The sequence below is a fragment of the Electrona antarctica genome, assembly GCF_951216825.1.
Source record: "Electrona antarctica genome assembly, chromosome: 21".
NCBI classification, from domain to species: domain Eukaryota; kingdom Metazoa; phylum Chordata; class Actinopteri; order Myctophiformes; family Myctophidae; genus Electrona; species Electrona antarctica.
Genome location: NC_136802.1, coordinates 36,504,350 through 36,526,430, shown reverse-complemented (window position 1 = coordinate 36,526,430; position 22,081 = coordinate 36,504,350). Strand labels below are relative to the sequence as shown.

The 22,081-nt window shown below is 41.8% G+C and overlaps 2 protein-coding genes across 3 annotated transcripts in view; one reads left to right on the top strand and one right to left on the bottom strand.

Moving 5' to 3' along the window:
* The window catches only part of LOC306914200 (netrin receptor UNC5D-like), a 594,918-nt gene that overhangs the window by 359,950 nt on the left and 212,887 nt on the right, over positions 1 to 22,081 (bottom strand). The gene's annotated exons all lie outside the window — the stretch shown is intronic.
* On the top strand, positions 12,808 to 18,084 carry LOC306913761 (uncharacterized protein; the record flags this gene model as incomplete). The annotated part of the gene is made up of 8 exons (XM_079490574.1): positions 12,808 to 12,942; positions 13,326 to 13,460; positions 14,306 to 14,474; positions 14,915 to 15,212; positions 16,251 to 16,318; positions 17,104 to 17,177; positions 17,341 to 17,384; positions 18,027 to 18,084. Exons 1-8 carry the CDS (start codon positions 12,871 to 12,873, stop codon positions 18,082 to 18,084), a joined length of 918 nt encoding a protein of 305 aa, XP_079346700.1. The 5' UTR covers positions 12,808 to 12,870.

Genomic DNA, 22,081 nt, shown 5'->3' with positions numbered 1-22,081 from the left:
GTTTATACTCACTCAATATAATACAATGATCTTTTGTCCATGAATAATAACACATGCATTTGTAAGGTTTTGAATATAAAACAGAAAGTAGTAGGCCTACATCACATAGGCCTACTTTGCATATGATACTATCTGTACATAGGATGTTACAAATTGTATAGCCAACTGCTCACAGTGTCTCTATAGCTTGTGCGTCACACAAGTCAAATTCTACAGCAAAGTATAGCTAATAGGAATCATAGTAGCTCCATTTCTCCCCGTTATAAGCTGTTTTCAGCCGAATGGCAAGCATAGCAGAATGCTAATGTTAACGTGTGCTCAGGGGCGGCGCTGGGGGGGGGCTTGCGGGGGCTATAGCACCTCCAAAAATCCCATAGCACCCCTGTAGCACCCCCAAGAAATTCTCAAACAAAATGTAAATTTTTCCCCCACTTAACGCGCGATTAACGCACGGTGAAGTTTGACAGAATGGTTGAGAGACGCATTCATGTGATGAATGCAGGCAGTCAGTGAGCCCCGCCTCTCTCCCCACTCTCTCTCCCAGTGACTCGTCCGTCAGCCTGTGCAGGACCGGTGCGCAGAGTGTAGCCTACCAGTGTGGGCTGGGCAGTTAAGCTGTGAGCACTCGAGTCGTCGCGTTCGTTGGGCTCGTTATTAATTAATTTGCTCCACAATGTGTTAGATCAGAAGCTCTTTGAATTGGGCAAAAGCAAAACTCTGGCAGTTTTGGTTGACAAACATAGGAGTCAGTTGTGATAGCTTGATGCTACACAGACCATGCTAATGCTAAAGCTAATGTTGACAGCCTGACTGCGTGCGTGCTTACAGGAGAGAGAGCTCTCGCCTGGGTGTGTGTGTGTGTGTGTGTGTGTGTGTGTGAGACTATGTGTTGAGTTGAGTTTATGATTTTGTTTCCCTCTTCCATGGCATTTGCAATAAAGCAAGCATTCTCCCATGTTGATAAGAGTATTTAAAACTTGAAAAGCAGTGGTTCTGATTGAACCAGTGGTCCCTGAGGGGGTTCCAGGTGGTCCCCAGCTAAATGATGGAGAGTTGGTAACCAAATGAACCCTTATAAATATTTAACTCTTGAGAGTGTAAAATGAAACCAAGTGTGTCCATTTGGTTCAATTTTACACTCAAGAGTTGAATAATTGTTAAACAGCTGCATTACTTAAGTTAATTTAAGTCTACACAATTAGAGAACTTAGAAAACATGTTATTTTGATCAACATGGCCTGTTATCTCTCCTAATGGTAGGCCTAACAACAAAAAAATCGTCCCGCATAGCGGGACATAGCACCTCCATTATTAGTCAAGCTCCCTTATAGCTCCCCCAGTAAAAATGGTCTGGAGCCGCCACTGCGTGTGCTGGAGTAAAAAAGGCTAAAGTTTGTGTAATGTTTGAAGGATAAGATCCTATGGCTAGCAAGGCCAGATGACTGGAGAAGGCACAGCACAGTAGGCCTACTAGTGAAACTACTCACAGATTTTAACCATGACAACGAAAATGTTGTTCTGTTACTGCAACTACACTATAAACTGAGGAAACACACACGTCCAGTGACGTTGAGAACTTTGAGAAGTGAAAAAAACCGGACCTGTAAATGAGACAACTCTCCTCTGCAGCCGCTGCTGTGCCTTACCCACCATACGTGACGTCATCATATGAGCGTCGTCTCAGACGACGTCTGTGAGAGCGCCGAGCACCAAGCATGTGCCAGAATCATTGGACGCGTTCGGAAATAGCGCACTGAGCAATGCAAACTAATAGGCGAGTGCGCTCCGGTGCGGTATTTCCAACCGCGTCCATAGAGTAAGACAAAGTTTCGATAACTCCATTAACTTCATGAGGCCAGTCCAATGGCGACTCTTCTACATATACTTCTAATGGCGAATAGTCACAAAAGCCTGAACCCGAAGTTTACAGAGTTGGGTGTCTATAAGCTTTACAGTGACAAACGAGTTACATAAACCACGTGACAGGTGTTTTCTGCTCCATCAATGTCGTAACTCTGTTTTACTCTATGACACTGATTAGCATATAGTCATCATTTGATAAGGGGCGTGCATGATCAGCCGACTCGGGCCAATTAAAAAAACAATCAAACCGCTAAAACTGGGTCAATTAGAATATTTTGTTTACAAGAGGTTTTTGTATGCTATTTAAATAAACTTGAGAAAGAAATACTGCTATTTGTTAAGAAAAATAATAAATAAATCCTTTATAGCATACCATGTAGGCTATATTGTATAACATGCATATAAAGACACCCTGAACACAAGAAGCGACAAAACCCAACTGCACAACACGACAAGATCAAAACTTATATTAGGCCTATTTCAAAATCGAGTTCAAACAAAGTCTAACTAGATCCAACTCCATTCTCAGTGCAATTAGCCATACAGTGCTTGCACTCACCGTTCTTTACAACATAATCCATTTAATGAGTCCGCACAAAATTCTCCATAGTATGTCATCCAAACCTCTGGTCCATAACTCTAAAGTTAGAATGGACAAGAGCGATGGACAGGAGTCAACATCGAATCCAGACCAGATATTGTCCACAAGTAGGAATCATATAGCTGCATCCTCCCTCTCATCCTCTATTCTCTCCTCTCTACCCTCCCTGGAGTCCTTCCTCTCTCTCTCACCTGACTCTGCAACCTCATCCTTCCTCTCCTCTATCTCATCTGCATTCGACCAACACTGCCCGCTCTCATCCAGGCCAGCTCGCTCATGTCCACCGGCTCCCTGGTTATCACTCCTTTCATTTCTATCAAAAAGCATTGAACGTGTTGTCTCCAACCAGCTCTCTCTCCATCTCTCACATAACAACCTGCTGGATCCCAACCAGTCCGGATTCAAAAAGGCCCACTCCACAGAAACTGCCCTGCTGGCAGTCACAGACGCACTACATGCTGCCCAGGCTGCTTCCCACTCTGCAGTCCTGATTCTCCTAGACCTATCAGCAGCATTTGACACAGTGAACCACCAGCTGCTCCTAGACACCCTAGCGGATCTAGGCATCGGCGGGACGGCACTAAAGTGGTTCTCCTCTTACCTCACCGACCGGACCTACCAGGTCTCCTGGAAAGGTCTGTTATCATCCCCCCGAACCCTCCAAACTGGGGTCCCACAGGGATCTGTACTTGGTCCCCTCCTTTTCTCACTGTACACTAAATCCCTTGGCACTATCATCTCTGCTCACAATATATCCTATCACTGTTATGCCGATGACACACAACTGTTTCTATCCTTCCCCCCCCTCTGCCACCCAGGTGGAAGAGCGCATCACTGCTTGCCTGGCTGACATCTCACAGTGGATGTCCTCCAACCACCTCAAGCTGAACCCAGACAAGACTGAGCTTCTCTTCTTCCCAGCTAAGTCCTGCCCGATGCGGGAGCTAACTATTTCCGTAGACAACGCCCTGGTAACGTCTATCCCAACAGTCAGGAACCTTGGTGTTGTCCTGGACAGTCAGCTCTCGTTCAAAACTCACATCACAGCTGTCACTCGATCCTGTAGGTTCACACTCTATAACATACGACGAATTAGACCGTTCCTCACCCAGGAATCATCCCAGCTCCTAATCCAGACAACAGTCCTGTCAAAACTTGACTATTGTAACTCTCTCCTTACTGGCCTACCGGCATGTGCACTGAAGCCTCTCCAACTGATCCAAAATGCCGCAGCTCGCTTGGTCTTCAACCAGCCAAAATTCTCACATGTCTCCCCCCTGCTCCGCTCCCTGCACTGGCTCCCGGTCGCTGCCCGCACAGAATACAAAACTCTGATGTTGGCATTTAAAGCAACCAAAGGTATGGCTCCCCCATATCTTGCCAGCATGATTGAACCCTACAAACCCTCCCGCGCACTCAGATCAGCCAACGCAGGGAAGCTGGAAGTACCCTCACTAAAAACGCCGGGACAACGCTCCACACGTCCCAAACTCTTCTCCCTTCTGGCCCCAAAACTGTGGAATGCACTTCCCGTTGCAATCAGAACTGCAGCATCACTCCCGATCTTCCGCCGGAGTCTCTAAACCCACCTTTTCAGACTCCATCATGGCCCATAGCACTTACCCTACCCCCCTTAGACAGCACTTCTTAGACTTATATAGCATTTGAAACAGACTTATAGCATGTCATGTAGACAGCACAATAAGTGCATTGTATGTAGTCATAGCACTTCATAGTATATATGTACAGCATAGTATAGCATATATGTATAGTTTATATGTATAGTGTCATTATATAGATATGTTCTAGTTATAGTTTATATGTATAGTGTCATTATATAGATATGTTCTAGTCACGTTCTTAGCTTACGCATGTTTCGCGATAAATGCATTTTACATATGTGATGTATTCCCATGCTTTTTGTTCTTGCTTAATGTAAGTCGCCCTGGATTAAGAGCGTCTGCTAAATGCCTAAATTGTAAATTGTAATCCTCCAACACCGCATGTTTATTCTTTCTGATTTTCTTGTTTTCCACAAACGAGAAACACATGAGTTAATTGTTGCCATCAACACAGGTCTCCTCATAATCATATAAATACAAGAATAGAATGTCCACATGTCATTTAAAAACACGTGATTCCGAAAATCACTGAATTTGAATATGTTCCCCTATAAATACCACCAATTAAGAAACAAACAGCTACTCGAACATTGAGTAACTCATTCAACCGACACCAGACAATGGCATCTGCACTCAAACTAGCGAAATATGACGACACAACTGCAACAGGATTCATTTTCAACACCACCGACATCAAAATAAGTAAAACAAACGTCAAATATTTCAATTTCATACTACAAACCGCACCCGAGGAATATATGGACTGTGTATATTTTTCATCAAGCCACCATGCAACAATTACAAAATGCGAAAACCAGGAATCACCAACCACCTTCACCAACATAAAAAAAAGCCATCAACCAATGTAAGTTGAATTATCTCCATTTAACATTTGCTATGTCATATGCCTGTATAGACCTACACTAAAATAACTATCAAATACTGCCATAATAAAGAAATGTGTGCATTTAATACTTGTCTTACAGACACCAACAAGTTCAATATACAACTCAGCAGCAGAAGCCAAATACTATATACCTCAGAACCACTTTTCAAAAGATCACCACCTACAGACCTACAAGCAATAACCCTGGCACAAGTCAAACAACTTTCAAACCGGCAAAAAGTAAGTATTATATGAATATATTTTTCATTCTTAAACTACCGCACAATAGAATACATTCACATAATTGAGTTTAATTTTGAAGGTGGATTCTAACAATAGTTTTTAAAGATATTTTGTTTTCTGTTTGTTTCACCGCAAATAGCTAAGATGACTTAATAGCCTATAGGCAGTGTTGGGCAGCTACATGTAGGCCTAGCTTAACTTGTCCGACATTATTCCTTTTAGCTAATTTGATGGGTTTTTTTCCATTAAGAATCAAGGCTCAAATACCTGCACGTATAGTGGAGTATGCAATAGGTCTAATAAAGTTAATAGGCCTATTTATTAGCTATGATTCATTGTTATCCGTTTGGTCATTAACTACAAGGAATAATGTCAGCCAAGTGAATTAAGCTACATATGTAGCCTAGCTGACCAACACTGCCTATATGCCTATTCATTTGTATTGCACAGTGCACTCACTCTGTACAATATGCAGCTAGGATATATATATATATATATATATATATATATATATATATATATATATATATATATATATAATCTAGAGTTGCAATACCCTCAGATAACCGGATCAAATTACACATTCCAATCATCTTGTATAAACATAAAGCTCACCAACATTGCAGATGTAGAACAAAACAATCTTAAAACATCGTTTCAGCTTGTAGATTGGCTATTTTGAACTTGTGAAATGGGACATTCTGCAACATGAGTACTTTTACTTTTAGTACTTTAAGTACATTTTGACACGGATACACTTTTACTTTAGTACATTTCGAATACGGGACTTCTACTTGTAACAGAGTACAACTACATTGCAGTATTTTTACTTAAGTAAAATATTTGAGTACTTATCATCACTACAACACTGAAAATCGTATATCAAAAGTATAACTAAATATACAAATTTATTTTCTCATCAGATTGGACAAATCACCGCTACAGTCACAGAACTTCACCCCACAACCACCGGAAACACGCACAAAGGACCCACACCACTACAAATAATTGAAATCGCAGACACCACAGACAAGACACAATGCACCATATGGGACACTCACACCAACACACTGCACCAACACACAACATACATCTTCACTAATCTCACTCACCGCACATTCCCCTGCAGTACACTCACCACCACCGCATCCTCCACAATCACCCCCCACAATGAACCACTAAATATTCCCCAATCAATTCTTGCACTTACCCTAGATCACGCACCATCAACGAGCACCTGCACAGTCACAGGAGAAATCACGGGAGCACAAATCACTGAAAAAAGAAAATGCGCACTTTGCACCCACATCCAAAATCCCGACACCTTTAATGTTAACACCAAAATCAACACTTGCACGAAATGTCACATGGCACAAAAAACACTTAAATTCACAACAGTCACATCCGGTATTTTGGCCATTCAATCCCCCACACAGTCACAACCCATCAGACTCACCATCACAACAGCCACATTAAACACTTATTTAAATACAAACCACTTAGGTCACCACAGCAACAGCCATCACCGAGCACTTTTTGGACCTAGACCCCGTCACAATACAACACACCCCATCACTCATCATCACGTCCATTTCACCCCCCCAAGCAGCAGAGACACCCCCAGCACCCCCATCACCTGACATGATTACTGAATCTGATACTGAGTTATGTGAAGTTACGTCTTTCGTTTAATTGTTTTAATTTTATTTATTTATTTATTTTCCCTATTAAGGAAGAATTTAAGTTTAAATTATATTCAAAGTTTTTTTTGTTTAAATTAAATATCTGAAATGAAATCTTAATGTATTGTCTTTTTGTTTTACAGCACTTTTTGCATTTTGCAGTCAACCTAACGAACACCTATAGTAATTACAAAGTAATACACAATTATTATAACTTTGGGACAAAACCATTTTCCTGTTAAGTTCAACACATCAATGCAATTCATTCAATCGCATTGCTGTGGTTGATCTTAAACAGATCTCGTCCCGAAACTTTGGTGTAGTTTGGGCTTAAAAATTGATAGTTTAATTTGACTATAATCTACTTCATCTACAAACTCAAGCAACATTCTAACATTGTTTATAAATCAATTGCTTATAAATCAATATTTGCTATTCTTTTGAATAGAAATGACAATTTGACCACTTTTATAATGTAATTTTGTGATATTAAAATGGCTTCACGCTACAAACTCCCACAAGCTAAAAATCATTACTTTAAACGACTATTTGAAACTAAAATCAACTATATTCAATTGCCCTCTTTCTTCAAATATAATACAGCATTTAAACAACATCCACAATTAATCACAAATCTCAGTTTCAGTACGTTCGAAAATGCGCACCGAAAGAGTACTCTACTATATTATTTTGTAGCAGTCAAGAGCCTAGCCACAATTTGCAACGCTAGATTTTTTTAATAATGGGATTAATCTAGACTTGCAATACCCTCCATTGACTCCCCACTCATTCAATTTGGTTTGCGATCCGCTTGTCTTAAACAACGTTAAAATCACCAACATTGCAGCTGTAGTCCAAGCTTGAATTATCCTCTTTCAATCTGCCGAACTTGTTTTTCATAAAAATCCACCGTAGACATGTTATTAGCTACTTTCTGTCAAGAAATTCTGTGCAGGTGATTCTTTTTCTAAGTGCTGGAGTTTGGAAACACTCGTCGTATGTCACTGAACGGCCCTGCGTACCACCTGTTTCGAATTTGCACATAATGCAGGAGGCAGCAGCGCGACCCGTTAACAAAAACGAGTGCTTCCAAACTGCAACACTTGTCTTGACAGAAAGTAGCTCATAATATCTCTATCTCTACGGTGGATTTTTATGAAAAACAAGCTCAGCAGATTGAAAGAGGATAATTCAAGCTTGGACTACAGCTGCAATGTTGGTGAGTTTAACGTCGTTTAAGACAAGCGGATCGCAAACCAAATTGGATGAGTGTGGAGTCAATTGAGGGTATTGCAACTCTAGATTAATCCCATTATAAAAAAATCTAGAGTTGCAAATTGCGGCTATCAAGAGCCATAGATTGTGTTAATTGCTTTAAAATATTTTAACGCATACGCAGTCTTGACCCGTGAACGTCAATCTCTTGACAGTTCACTACGTACAACAGTGTCCCAGATTTCCATGCCCTCTTCTAGGCGAAAATCCAGCTATATCACTTTCTAATGCAAGCAGCTCAAAGTCACAACTATATGATGACGTGCACGCCGCTCGCGCTGATCCATCCAAACACATACGTAGAACATGTCATGTCACGACCCCAAAACACTGAGGTAACTTGATGTTGTTTGATTAAACACAACAAGCCACGCTGCCACCGAAAACTATAGCCTCCCATGTTTGTGTCGAGGAGCGCTGTATAACGACGCCTAGGTCAACAAAACACAGCGGTCAAGTGAAGCCTGACTAGTACTTCGTCGTACAATGTGTTGCCTGCTGATAAATGGTTGATCTGCAAGCTCACAACGCGTTGTTATATGCCAGGCCTGCATGGCCCTTTAAGGGGGTGGGTCTTGGGAGTCAACGTGATGACGCGTGCTGAACGTAAATGTGCCGGTGCGGATGTTATACAAGGAGAAGAAATGTACACAGTTGTAACGAGAGGATAATAAATAAATACAGTAAGAAAGAGAGAAATACAGCAAAGCAGATTGTATGAAGTGTTGTACCACCTGACCTTCAATGATATAATAAAACGACCGTTCTCTACCAAGAAGTTGTTGGACTGTTAAGTTACCATAACGAGCCCAGGCGGTGGCGTAACCGTCTGGGCACCCGACTGGTAATCCAGTCGCAGTGTGCCGCGGGTTAGACTCCCGAGCCCGACACGGCCTTTACTGCATGTCTTCCCCCATCTCTCTCCCGTTTCCTGTCAGCCTACTGTCTGTCCCTTCAAAAACCAATAAAAGGCGTAAGCCGCAAAAAAAAAATATCTTTAAGTTACCATAACGAGCCACTTTCCATGCAGAGCTGTCAACCACGGGTTGAAGCTGCGGAGGGAAAACGGTAACACTGGGGGCCCGTCCGGGATCAACTCATACAAGGTAGAGGCACGGAAGTTGTTTTTTTATTATTCAACGTGGAAAATGGAGGAGCACAGAAATTATGGGATTGTTAAAAATGAAATGCATTGTTGCACAAATCCGTTCCTGACAACAAATCAAGGCAACACCACCAACCCCTTTATGGTTAGCATGGAGCTAACGTTAGCCTCGCCAGAGTCAACAATGTCAGGTTGTGCATCACCGACGCATGCAAATATGGAATATCTTCCCATGACACCACAAGTTCCACAACCTACTAATCCTTTCACAACACAGCCAGCCCAGCAAATGTCTACACACGATGAGTCAATGACTTTTAATCAGATGGGTTATCAATACCATTCCACTCCCTACTCGGTGCCAACGCATGGCCACATTACAAAAAGCCACATTACAGCCCCTGCCTTTGTGGTTGATGGACATTCCATTAACCCTTTCAACGCCATTACAAATAGCCAGATTACAGCCCCTGCCCCTGTGACTGCTTTACATCCCACTAACCCTTTCAACGCCATGAACTATAATTACTGTGTTACCAGCACCCCAGGCCCAGCCGCCCTGTACCAAGCCCCTTTCCTACCATCTACATCGCCCCTCATCACATATATGCCATAACATATGGGGCAAAGTTATGGAGCCCATTTCCTACCAGCTGCAGCGCCCCCCACTACATGTATGCCACAACATATGGGGCAAAGTTATGGAGTTCAAGCCATGGGCTACAACCACATCCCAACAATGAACACACAGCTGCCAATAGGAGTTGAACAGGAACAGTGTGATTATGAGTTTCTTGAACCAACATTGTGCCGTGATGACATCGCGGGCAGCAGTGACGATGAACCGCCTGCAAGAGAGAGAATTCCCACACTTCGACCAGCTCAGTTTGATGGGTCAGGTGCATGGAAGGACTTCATTTATCATTTTGAGAGCTGTGCACGAGCAAACCGCTGGTCAGAGAAGACCATGGTGGAGCAACAGAGGTTCAGCTTGTGCGGAGCAGCTGGCGCTATTGTTCATAAGAATCCAAGATCGAGTAAGTGGAGTTACCAGCGGATCGTGAATGAGATAGAGGCTGCTTATGGGCCATGCTCGGCGCATGCAGCGGCCACTGGCATCGAACTGAGACAAAGAATCCGACAATCAAGTGAAGCCCTGCACACTCTGAGAGATCTACGAGAAGGTTTCTATTGCATATGCTGACCGCACCGAACGTGAACAGGATGTCATTGGCGTGGAGATCTTCACAAACGCCCTGGCTGATGCTGAAGTGGTGCAGAAGCTTTTGGAGCTGCAGCCACGCACCCTGGCTAAAGCATACGACATAGCCCATAGGTATGAGGCAACCAGAAGGGCCGCCAGAGCAGTTACGCAGTTGATGCGGACAGGCGTGCCTAGTTCCGAAGAACGAAGAACCAGAGCAGCTACAGTACGTGAAAATTCTGAAGTGACGTGGCAGAAGACACAAGAGGAACCAGCTGAGCAGTCTAGGAGGGCGCCAAAATCTTCTCAAGGGTGGCGCTCCCAAAAAGGTGACAGGCAGGGGAAGAAGGATTTTGGGGAGCTCATCTGTCACAACCAACCCACTCTCCCCCAAATACGGTGAAATAGCACGGATTGGCACACTGCAAATGCGTGCATATGACACTAGATTCCCCGACATTCCGTGTATATTTACTTTATTTCCTCCCCGTTCACTTCTATACGTTGCTCGTCAGTGACGTCACGTCACGAAAATAAAAAAAATCGATAGGTTTGCAATATTAACAACACTCAATAAAATATATATCACTACTGATGATGTTTGACGACTATTTCTATGTATTTGATGTATGTGTAAATCACTCTGGAAGCTAAATGCTATAATAGTTCAGCCATTGTGCTACTTAGAATAATAATAATACTTCTATATTATTATTATTATTATTATTATTATTATCATTATTATATTAATGATACATTAATAGAAAGCCCAACAATCTGTAGGCCTACATATTTACTGCTTCTATATTATTATTATTATTATTATTATTATTATTATTATTATTATATTAATTATACATTAATAGAAAGCCCAACAATCTGTAGGCCTACATATTTACTGCTTCTATATTATTATTATTATTATTATTATTATTATTGTTGTTATTTATTGGCTCGCTCCACATGGAACTTCCGGGACGGGGGGGGGGGGGGGGGTGGGGGGGTTGGGGAGTCGCTCCACAATCCACATGCGACTTCCGGAGAACAAGCAGAAGTTTTTCAGGTGTATGTTTAAGGTGAGTTTTTATTATGGATTGCTTTTTTATTAATCTAATGATCTGCCCGTTCACACAGGCAGATTAAACGATGCGGTCTACCATTCGTTGTCAATGGAAGCCAGCAAAATCACGTTGATAGACGTTGATGCCCGTGTGAACGCTCCATTGTTGATGTAGATGTTGTTTACGTTAGGGACCATGTCTCAGATTTGCAATTTATCTTTGTATTTTTTAGCATGCTAGATGACGCTGTAGCCCCGCGGTGGCTATTCAGCAGCTATATGTATTGAATGAGTACTTTTTTCTGCAGTTTGCAGAAAAAGCAAATGAAAATACAGTTCATTACATGGTATGCTAAGAGGATGTAAACCAATAGATGGGCCCTATGAAAGGTTGCTATCATGATAAAGTGAATGAAGATGGCGGAGACTTTGACCCTACAAATATAATTTAAATAACTATTTTGACATCTGCCTCTCGGTCACCTCATGTGTTGCTCAAACCCTTACCACAATGCAATACCCCATTTGAAAAGACATGCCAGGGACCCCCATAAGAGAAGTTTTTACGGTTTAATTTCAAGGACCCCCAGTTTGACATGCATTAGTCTACGGACCCCCCATTTAATGGCATTTCTATCTCTGGGACCACCAATTTATATTGTAAAATCAATGTTATTTTAACTCTGAGAGTGTACAAATGGAACGGGTCCATTTGGTTCCATTTGTGTAGACTCTGAGTTACAGACCCATAATGGTCCATTTGGTTCCAAACTATAATTTAGCTGGGGACCCCCTGGAACTCCCTCAGGTACCCCTGGGGGTCCACGGACCCCACTTTTGGAACCACTAGGTTAGATAGAGATAGGTATGTAGGTAGTGGTTCTTGGTTTACTATGAATCTAGATTACTATTTCTATGCATGTGGTGTATTAATATTACCTTATGTCAAATTGAGTCATTTGGTCATTGTAATTCAAATCTCATCAAAATTGTAGGAGCCAAAATACATATTTTTTTTGTATAAATAAATAAGATAGAATAAAGATGACAATTACATTACATAGTTATTTAGGATTACAGTATAATATAGTGTAGTTATGTATGTTAATTATCTCTCTCTCTCTCTCTCTCTCTCTCTCTCTCTCTCTCTCTCTCTCTCTCTTTCTCCCCCACAGTGAAGCTCAAGCACATTGAAAGAGTAGGTTATTATATTATAACGTAGTCTACTATACAGATTGGAGAAATGTACATTATATTCATTACAATGTTTAATTAGTGCTGCTTTAAGTAATTGTTTCCCCCCTTTCCCTTAAAATAATAATTGTAGAAATGCCCTCTAACACCAGGACCTGCCACCAATGCAAGGCAAAGATGCCATGTGGCATTCAAACATGCAAAAAGGTAGGTAATATATACAGTACAGTATGCCTTTAGCATATACTGCATTTGAAATAGAATTTGACTGTACGTTTCTTTTATAAATCACATCCTATTATAGCTAAAAGGGGATATTGAGTCTGTTAAACTGTGCAGTCAACCAGGTGTTTAGGCATTCAAGAAAATGGCAACATCTGTACTAGCATTGCAATAATGACAGATTATGGCATAATGTCTGTGGCCACTGGCCAGATAATTGACATTGACATTTTCCTGGTTGTGTATTAACTCAACAGCATATTTTGTGTGTTAAGTTAATTTTCATTTAGAGTTTAAGAGAACCCATTTGTATCTTAATTGTACCTCTTATAGTGCTCTCATCCTTGCTCTCTCTCTCACTTACACAGTGTGGGCAGCTGTTGGGCTTCAAAGAGCGCCACACCAAGACCCTGGAAGAGTTCCGCAAAACCGCTCCCCAGTGGGCAGCAAAGACCAAGAAGGCCGGCAATGGCTCGAAAGTCGTGGACCGTGCATTGGAGTTGGTAATACATATTTTTTTTCTTTCTATTTTGTATTATTGTATTTTTGGTCTATTGTATTTATTTTGTAGTTTTATACTATGAATGTTTTTGTCTTATTTAGGGACTTGGTTTATTGACTTATGGTGTTTCCCTTCATCCGAATGCTTGTTACATTCAAAATAATTTCTGCCTAAGTCAGAAAGTTGGCCTCATAGCATAAGTGCCTGCGTAACTTTTGGAATATAACAAGCATTCTGATTTGGATATCCGCAGTCTTAGATGGAGAGTGGAAATGTCAATTTGGTCAAAACATGACTAGAAATTAAACCATGTAGCACCTGCACAACCTATGTCTTGTCTTAAGCCCAAACCACACCAAAGGGTTGGGACAAAACCGTTTTTAAGGTCAAAACACACAAGTGCAACTCAGGAGTTGCACACTGTAGGTGTGGTTGACCTTTCAAAAACGGTTTTGTCTCTACGGCTTGGAATAAACTCCCATTATACCTAAGACAGGCAGGAGAATGATGGCTTTAAAGTTCAAGAGCCATTTCTTAATACTTTTTAATCCTGTGTTATTCATGTCCTCGATGTTTTGCCTTATTCACTGCCTTTTTGATATTATTTTAATGTATCATGCTTTTGCTTTTATTTTTTCTTCATTGCTCTGTAAAGCACTTTGAGCTACATGTCATGAAAAGTGCTCCAAATAAAGTTTTATTGTGATATTAGTCTGGCCATGCCAGGCTAAAGCATACAGGGTTTGTCTGCTTTTTTCAGTGAACGACACCAGCTGAAATAGCCGTTCATTGGGCTTTGTAACCCTGCCATGACAATGTTTGCTGTTATGCTTTTCATTGCTTTAGGTGGAGAAAATGAAGGCATTGGGGCACGTTCCCTTGCTCCTCTGGGGGAAGCCCACAAAGGGAAAGAATGCCGGCTGGAACGCCGACATGCACTTTCCCTTTGAGCTTCCCCCAGAGGGGCATGTTTTACTGCGCAAGATGCTGGCCCTTTTTGACGGATTACTCCAAGGTAGGTTAGAGCACGATATCTATATCCATGACATTGGTCCTGTATTATGTCCAGATGGAGCATATTTAAATGTACTATACCTTTTTTGTTTTTCTGTTTTTGTTCTTTAAAAGCATGCAATTCTGTGAGGGAAGAGGGGAGAGACACGCAGGACATAGGAGGAGAGGAGAGCGAGAGAGTAGAGGAGAGAGAGATGGGGGCAGAGTTGGCAGGGGATGCAGAGGGTGAGGTGGAGGAAGACGTGGGTGATGAGGATGGACAAGTAGGGGATGTAGAAGGTGGAGAGATGGGTGAGGCCGGAGAAGAGGGCGGGAATGAGAGCAGGAAGGAGCAGGAAGAGATGGTGGAGGCAGAGGAAGTTGACACGGAGACGAAGAAGAAGGGTGGAGAGATGGAGGAAGACATGGGTGATGAGGATGGACAAGTAGGGGATGTAGAAGGTGGAGAGATGGGTGAGGCCGGAGAAGAGGGCGGGAATGAGAGCAGGAAGGAGCAGGAAGAGATGGTGGAGGCAGAGGAAGTTGAGACGAAGAAGAAGGGTGGAGAGATGGAGGAAGACATGGGTGATGAGGATGGACAAGTAGAGGGTGGAGAGATGGGTGAGGCCAGAGAAGAGGACGGGAAAGAGAGCAGGAAGGAGCAGGAACAGATGGTGGAGGCAAAGGAAGCTTCTTCTTCGGCTGAGCCGCCGAAGAAGAAGAAGAAGAAGAAGAAGAAGAAGGAGGGACCAACTACAAGGTAAGTGACGATACAGAATAGAAGATGCTGAGCAATTGAGTATATGCAGACCGCAGCCATCTTGCCATTAAAGGAGAATACTAGAAGGCTTTCTTACCTTTATTTGTAGTTGTTACGTCCCCACCAAAGAGGTCCAGGTGTTATTTTGTGCAAAAGCGCATTATTGGCTATTTCCCCTACCATAAGCCCTCAATGAATTGCATTGAATTGAATGGGGCTATGGGGTGTTGTGCCAATTCGCTTATTTCCATCGCTCAAAAATCTTTTTTTTTTGTATCCTCTTCAGAATGTAAATAGTATCCCAAGTGGCACACTTTACTACTTATTTCGATGGAAATAAGCCAATTTTAGCACAAAAACCCAACCCCCATTGAGGGTTTATGGTAGGGGAAATAGCCAATAATGCACTTTTGCACAAAATAACACCTGGACCTCTTTGGTGGGGACGTAACAACTACAAATAAAGGTAAGAAAGCCTCTAGTATGGAATTCTCCTTTTAAGTTAATTGCAGGTTGCTAACTAGGTGATTATTTATGTGTTGGAGTTTGGAAGCGCTCGTTCGATATCACTCAATGGCCCTGCCCTGCATACCAACTGTTTTGAATTTGCACATAGCCAAATGCAGAAAGCAGCAGGACGTTGCTTTGCTGAAAGCGAGCGCTTCCAAACTCTGATCTCAAGATGGCCACGGTCTGCATAAGTCAATAGAGGTGATCATAACTATGCAGAACAGGTGGGCAATCTTTTGCTCTTGCTCAGCAACTTAAATTTCATTTCAATAGAGGGTATGCGCATGCATAAAGTGAATGGCAGATCGAGTGGCAAAGTGAGTGTAATGCAATCATATAGGACTTTTCTGTTTGCATGTATGGGCTGTCAAGGCCAGAAAGTAGTTTTTTGCTACTCAGTAGGCATTCCCTCATAACTTCTGGGTATGAGGACCAGACCAGAGACTGGAAAGGTGCGTGGTGTTTGAGAACCTGGCTTGCGAGGCAAAGACCACAGGCCTTAATTCCCTTTTTTTCCCCTCCATGTAGCACGCCTGGCCCTGTGGTGACCATCTTGGCCAAGAGGAGTGAGGAGAGTGAGGAGAACGGGGATGATGGTATGAATGACTATTGTTATAATCCTGGATTCCTGTGCATATGTTGCCATTTATATGATTGCACTAATGGTGCTTGCTCAGGGGATACATTGAATCTTGACCTTCTGGTCAAAATCTGTGTCTAGGTGAGACTCCATTACCTTGCACCATAGAGGGTGTCTCTGAATCTGACAAGTCAAATGAACTTGGCAACTTGTGCCTTGGACTTGTGACTGTGATCATGTCTTGCCCAAATTGCATTAAATGCACAATGTATGCACATTTTGTTCAAAAGAGCTGGAAATAAACTGAACTGAACCAGTTTCAAGGCCACGCTTGGGTAAATGGAGAAGCCAGAAGTCTCTGCAGACCCATTTAATTTGTACATCTAATCAGGTTTTTCAATAGGGCCTGAAAAGTGTTCTGTGTCGACTGAATGAGTCTCAGAATTCTAGTATGCTGCTGTCTAACCCCAGCCTCTGAGTTATCATATGTCGGTGTACTTTTTGGAAAACACTGCTCTTGTAATGGCATTCTTTATCTATGTAAAGTGTTTCTTATGTTGTCTACCTGAGTCTACACACATAAACTTGACTGATAAAGAAAGAGAGGTAATATGTGTCACTTCACTTACGGGGTAAGGCAGTGCATGTCAGCAGCGGAGCGGTGTGTTGAATGTGCAAAGAGTAGAAGGCAGGCACTACGTCCTCTGGGTGGAGGCTCAACAGTATGTGAGTGAGTAGGGTATAATACAGAAATTAATTGTGTAACAAATAAATTTGAAGTGGTATGGTTTGTGCTTACAGATTGTGACTTTCACAACAACCCCGGGGAACCGTACACAATTGTGTACGTTGATAAAAAGAGCCGCACCAGAAAGGTTAGTATCTACTGTATATGAAGTATTTGGAACATGTAGAGTTTGAGCTCTGATATTAAACAAAACAATTACATTTTGGTTGTATGCTGACAGCATTTTAGAAGCTGGGAGTAATTATTTTATTTAATTTGTACTTTATTTTCCTGTTTTCCTTTTACCCAAGGGCAAGAAACAGTCCCTGGTCCATTGGGCCCCATGCCCCAAATGGTAACTTGAACTTTGTTTCTCTGATGTATTTGATTTGACATAAAGTTATATATATATATTTTTTCTGGAAGAAGCATCTACAAATAGGTTATTATTACAAAGCAAGGCAGTTTTATTTGTTATATGTGGTGTCTAAACACTAATTAATGCTTCCCCACGTTCAAGCAGACCTTTCCTAGCCTGGTAAACCATCCCGGTCACGTGAATTCAGTCTGTCAATCACAGGGACCTGAGCGTCTTCTACGTTTTCACAGAAGACGCGTGAATTCACTGGAGCAGGATGGTTTACCATGCAGGCTGACCTGCATGGGCACCTGAGGTGTCTGGGTGATTCATGTACAAGATCAGAAATTTATTTTGTATTTCGTTTAATATACCAGCAGTATTTTGAATTATTTGACACAGGGTGTCAATTTAAGGATTAAACTCCTTGACAGCCATCGACCCCTTGGTGCTTTATTCGTTTTTTATATTGCATGTGCAGAAATTCACAACGGAGAATATTCTGTACTCTCCAAGCTCAAATTCTACCGGCTGAAGCAAACTACCATAGAGATAAATAGGCTGGCTGTCAAGGAGATGCGGAGTGATATACTACACTTTCTTGGTATTTCATAGGACTATCATCTGTTTTCATTTCAGCAATAAAACCTTCCCGCCCTCCTGGATCCCTACAAAAGATGTCCTCCTGAAGACCTGATGTTTTTTTGATTTTTTGATTTTGTACAAATAAAGTATTTGTTTATAAATCACTGTTTCATCATTTGCTCAGTAGGGCTGTGTTGGCAAGGAACTCACCCTATACAATTAGCTGCAGGGGCCAAAGTATTGCACTTAACATCTTTACAGTTCCACTGCTCAGATTGTTAGATTTTCTTATTGAATTGGTAGGTATTTTGAAAATTGATAATGATTGGTGAAACTTCAGAAAATGTGTGAAGACCATGCTATTTCTTCCTGTACCTTAACGTGTACTTAGTATGCAATACAACACGATGACAATACACAAAGCACATACATGAATCATTGTGTTATAGATCTGTTACTGTACAATAAGCCTACTAATGGTTAGCGAAAGCATGAACAGGAACTCAAGGTGTGTAACAATAGCAACAGAAATAGGTATCAGAAGTTCTGTTTTGAAACGTTGCCTAGTCTGTTAGCCATTGAACAACTCGTCTCTCTCAGTGGGTGAAACACAGTACAGGAATAGGGTTATAATACATGTTCTATAACATGTTTATAACCCTATTCCTTACAATATAACCATATGCAGAGTTTATACTTATGCTAGTACAAAATGAGGGGCATATGTTTCAAAGCCTTCATGGTCAGAGGGCACTTAAAGTTTTAAGGGGTAGACCTAACAGTGATGGGCAAATGTGTGTCAGTATTCAATTTGAACAATAATAGACCTGTTTTACCCAGAATGTAGCCTATTACATCAATATAGTACATCACACCATTCCAGATCTCCTTAAATATCCCATTCTCATAATGTAGCTGTTTTGAAGCACTAAAGCAATGCCTGTACAGTTTGGTGCATACTTTCTAAAGTATTTAGGAAAGAAAACACAAAATGACATAATTATAGTTAATCCCATCCACATGTCATAGGCCTACATGAAGATGTATAGGCTATACATGACTGCGTGGTGGATCTGGTCTCAGAAAATATCACAGAATGAAAGGCCACCAAAATAGGTTAATGCAGTGCAGCAGTACTACTGTACAACTTGACTGGTTTGATCACAATGGTACAGATGTCAATTCAGCTCAGATTCTGTGAACAGAGGTGAGCCGCATGGATAACTGCATGGATGTATAAATGTATAGCACCTTTCATGTCATGGAATGCAGGTCAAAGTGCTTTACTAGAGACACACAGATCCCCCATCACTATTCTTCATATATATTTCTCTACGACATTTCTACGCAAACTCTATAATTAGCCAACTAGGGGCCAATTAAGGCACTTCTGGTTGTCGGATTGAGATATAACCTACATATAGTTTTGGAGCAAAATGACTAAAATTCGACAAAATATGATTTTTTTAAACTTTCAAACAGCAATTTGACCCATTTTTAAGTCTTCTAGACAGTTAAAACTAACACCATTAGATTTCCCTTACTTGACATAGGGGGGGAAGTGTATTTAGAGGAATCCTTAAAAAATTGGATTTTTAGTGGCCTCCAACGCGTTAAAATCAATTAAAAATACAGAATTTGTCCGTTTGTTTTGAGCAGGCAATTTTTTTCTTCGTCTCATCAAGCTGAATCCATTGAACTTGGTCCTGAGTCTCTACGACACTTCTAACTATCAAAGGTCACGCCCGTGACCCCTGTGCGGCGTCGAGCCCCTTTTAAGCTATGGTCGACAGGGAAAAAACAAATGTTCTAAAACAAAGGGTGTCTATCCATGTCTGAAGCACGGGGAATCCAATGGAATTGGTTTCAAGTCTCTACGACACTTCTAAATATTTTAGATATTTTTTTAGACACGTTTTTTGGACCCCACAAACACAATTATTTTATTTTTTTTACAAAAACTACTTAGTCTGACTCACTTTTTCACGCTGGATTTAATGGAATTGGTCCCGTTGGAAAAAAAAAGTTTTGTTATTTTTCTAGCCTCTCTAAGGCCTCTAAGTCAAGATCCATTGGATATTAGAGGCCCATCTTTTAGTATGTTATATAGCTTGTCAGGACGAACAATCTGATATGTGTTTCTCCAAACACGGTCATGTGGTTCAGAAAACTAGGGTTAGACTTTGACGCGCGATAGCTCCTCCCACAAAGGTCGAAAATGGGCGTGCTTTACATCCACGCATAGCTATCAATCTGACGAACGCGCCAATATGTGTCTCCCCGCGCACGGACGTGTGGTTCTCAAAATTAGGATTAGCATTTCATCATTCAATACACTGTAAGGTTTATCATGTCTCTAAGGCTTGTGGATTACAGGTCAGAGTTGGACTCTTGCTACGGGTGTCGCACGAGAATGGCGGACCTATCGGAGCGTAGATCTTGGAGAGCTGTACGCACCCATGTGAATTACTTGGCTGACGGACCTATTGTTCCCGAGCTATCGCGCGTTGAAAACGAACCCTAACGCTAGCCAATTAAGAGAACCGTAAGTCTGTGTGCTGGGAAACACCGTCGAAGGCCGGCGGGGGCAATTCCTGCTAGGACTGGCAGGTAGGGCACAGGGGTCGGCTTCAGGCAGCCAGTTAGGATCCGAAGAGCATTATTGATGACAGGGTCAACCTTCCTCACGTGTGGGGTGTACAGTACACTACAGAGGCTCTATACATCTACGGCATAGGCGACAACCTCAGTCCTCTTGGCATTCAGCCGGATGGTGTACAGTACAGGACTGTTCAGTACAGTGCTAAACTGAGGAATCCTTGTTGTTCCCTTCCTTACCACTCCTCTACACCCAGCAGCACAATATTGTGGCCTTGCTATGCATCCCATCTGTAATACTTTATAAATATACCCCTAATGCATTCAATGCGTTCAATCCCCGGCCGGGTCATACCAAAGACCCAGTGCCTCCCTGCTTGGCACTCAGCATCAAGGGTTGGATTGGGGGTAAGTCCCTGTGACATACTAGTGTCATGTCCAGGGGGTGTACATCAAGCTGCCTCACGCTACAGAAACAGGAGATAGGCTCCTGCCCTATGGGCCTCATGGCTCATCAAGGCTACTTACTTATATTTATACTCATAATGCTTTATAACTATAATAAATAATTATAAAGCATTTTACAATTACTTAAGATCACATATCATTATTATTACTGGTCACTCGCACTAAATTTCATTATTCATAGTTGTAATACATATTATAAACATTTATAAAGCTTTATAATCACTGTTATAATGCATATAGGGTGACTGCAGAGTTCAAAAGTTCATTACAATATCTATGACAACCTAGCATCCACAACATCCAACATCAAAATCATTATACAATTGCATATGGTAACTTGCAATGGGCCTCGATTTAGAAGAGAAGCAACAGTGCCCATGTACTTGTCTTACTTCAGTAGAGAGCAGTGGTCATCAAAGGTTCTTAATGGCCTTAAATTGTCACTTTAGAGATGTGCAGCCTATACACATGTACTGTATGTTGAGAGAGAAAACCATGCAATTTTTTCCAAGACATTCTGCATGCAGCAGCATCCACTCTTAAATCCCTAGACTCTGATTATCGATTCGATTTATTACAGGTGATAGCTATGGTACTCACCATTGTATCTTATATACCAAGGTTGGATGGTCCTCCCTGACAGAGAGACGATAACTGCATTGGCACCTGTTCTTGTATAAAGTCATGCTTGGAGATTGTCCTAAATACATCATTTCTGAAATGGGACTCTGAACCCTATCACACCAGATCAAGAAATGTCCCCAAATTCAAGTACCAAAAGTTAACTCTGAACTTGGTAGATCTGCTTTTGGCCTCTGTGGCCCTAATACATGGAATCACCTGCAAACTACATTACAATTGACCACATTGGTACCCCTGGGTCGTTTTAAAACCTTGGTGAGCATACTAGCATACTATTACTCGACACTGAGAAAGATCACACCCGTGTGAAGTAAGTGGTGCAACTCCGTGTGGGGTGGGGGGAGTTCCAGACAAACAGGAACACACCCAGGGTGAGGGTGACAGTTACCGTGTGGGGGTCT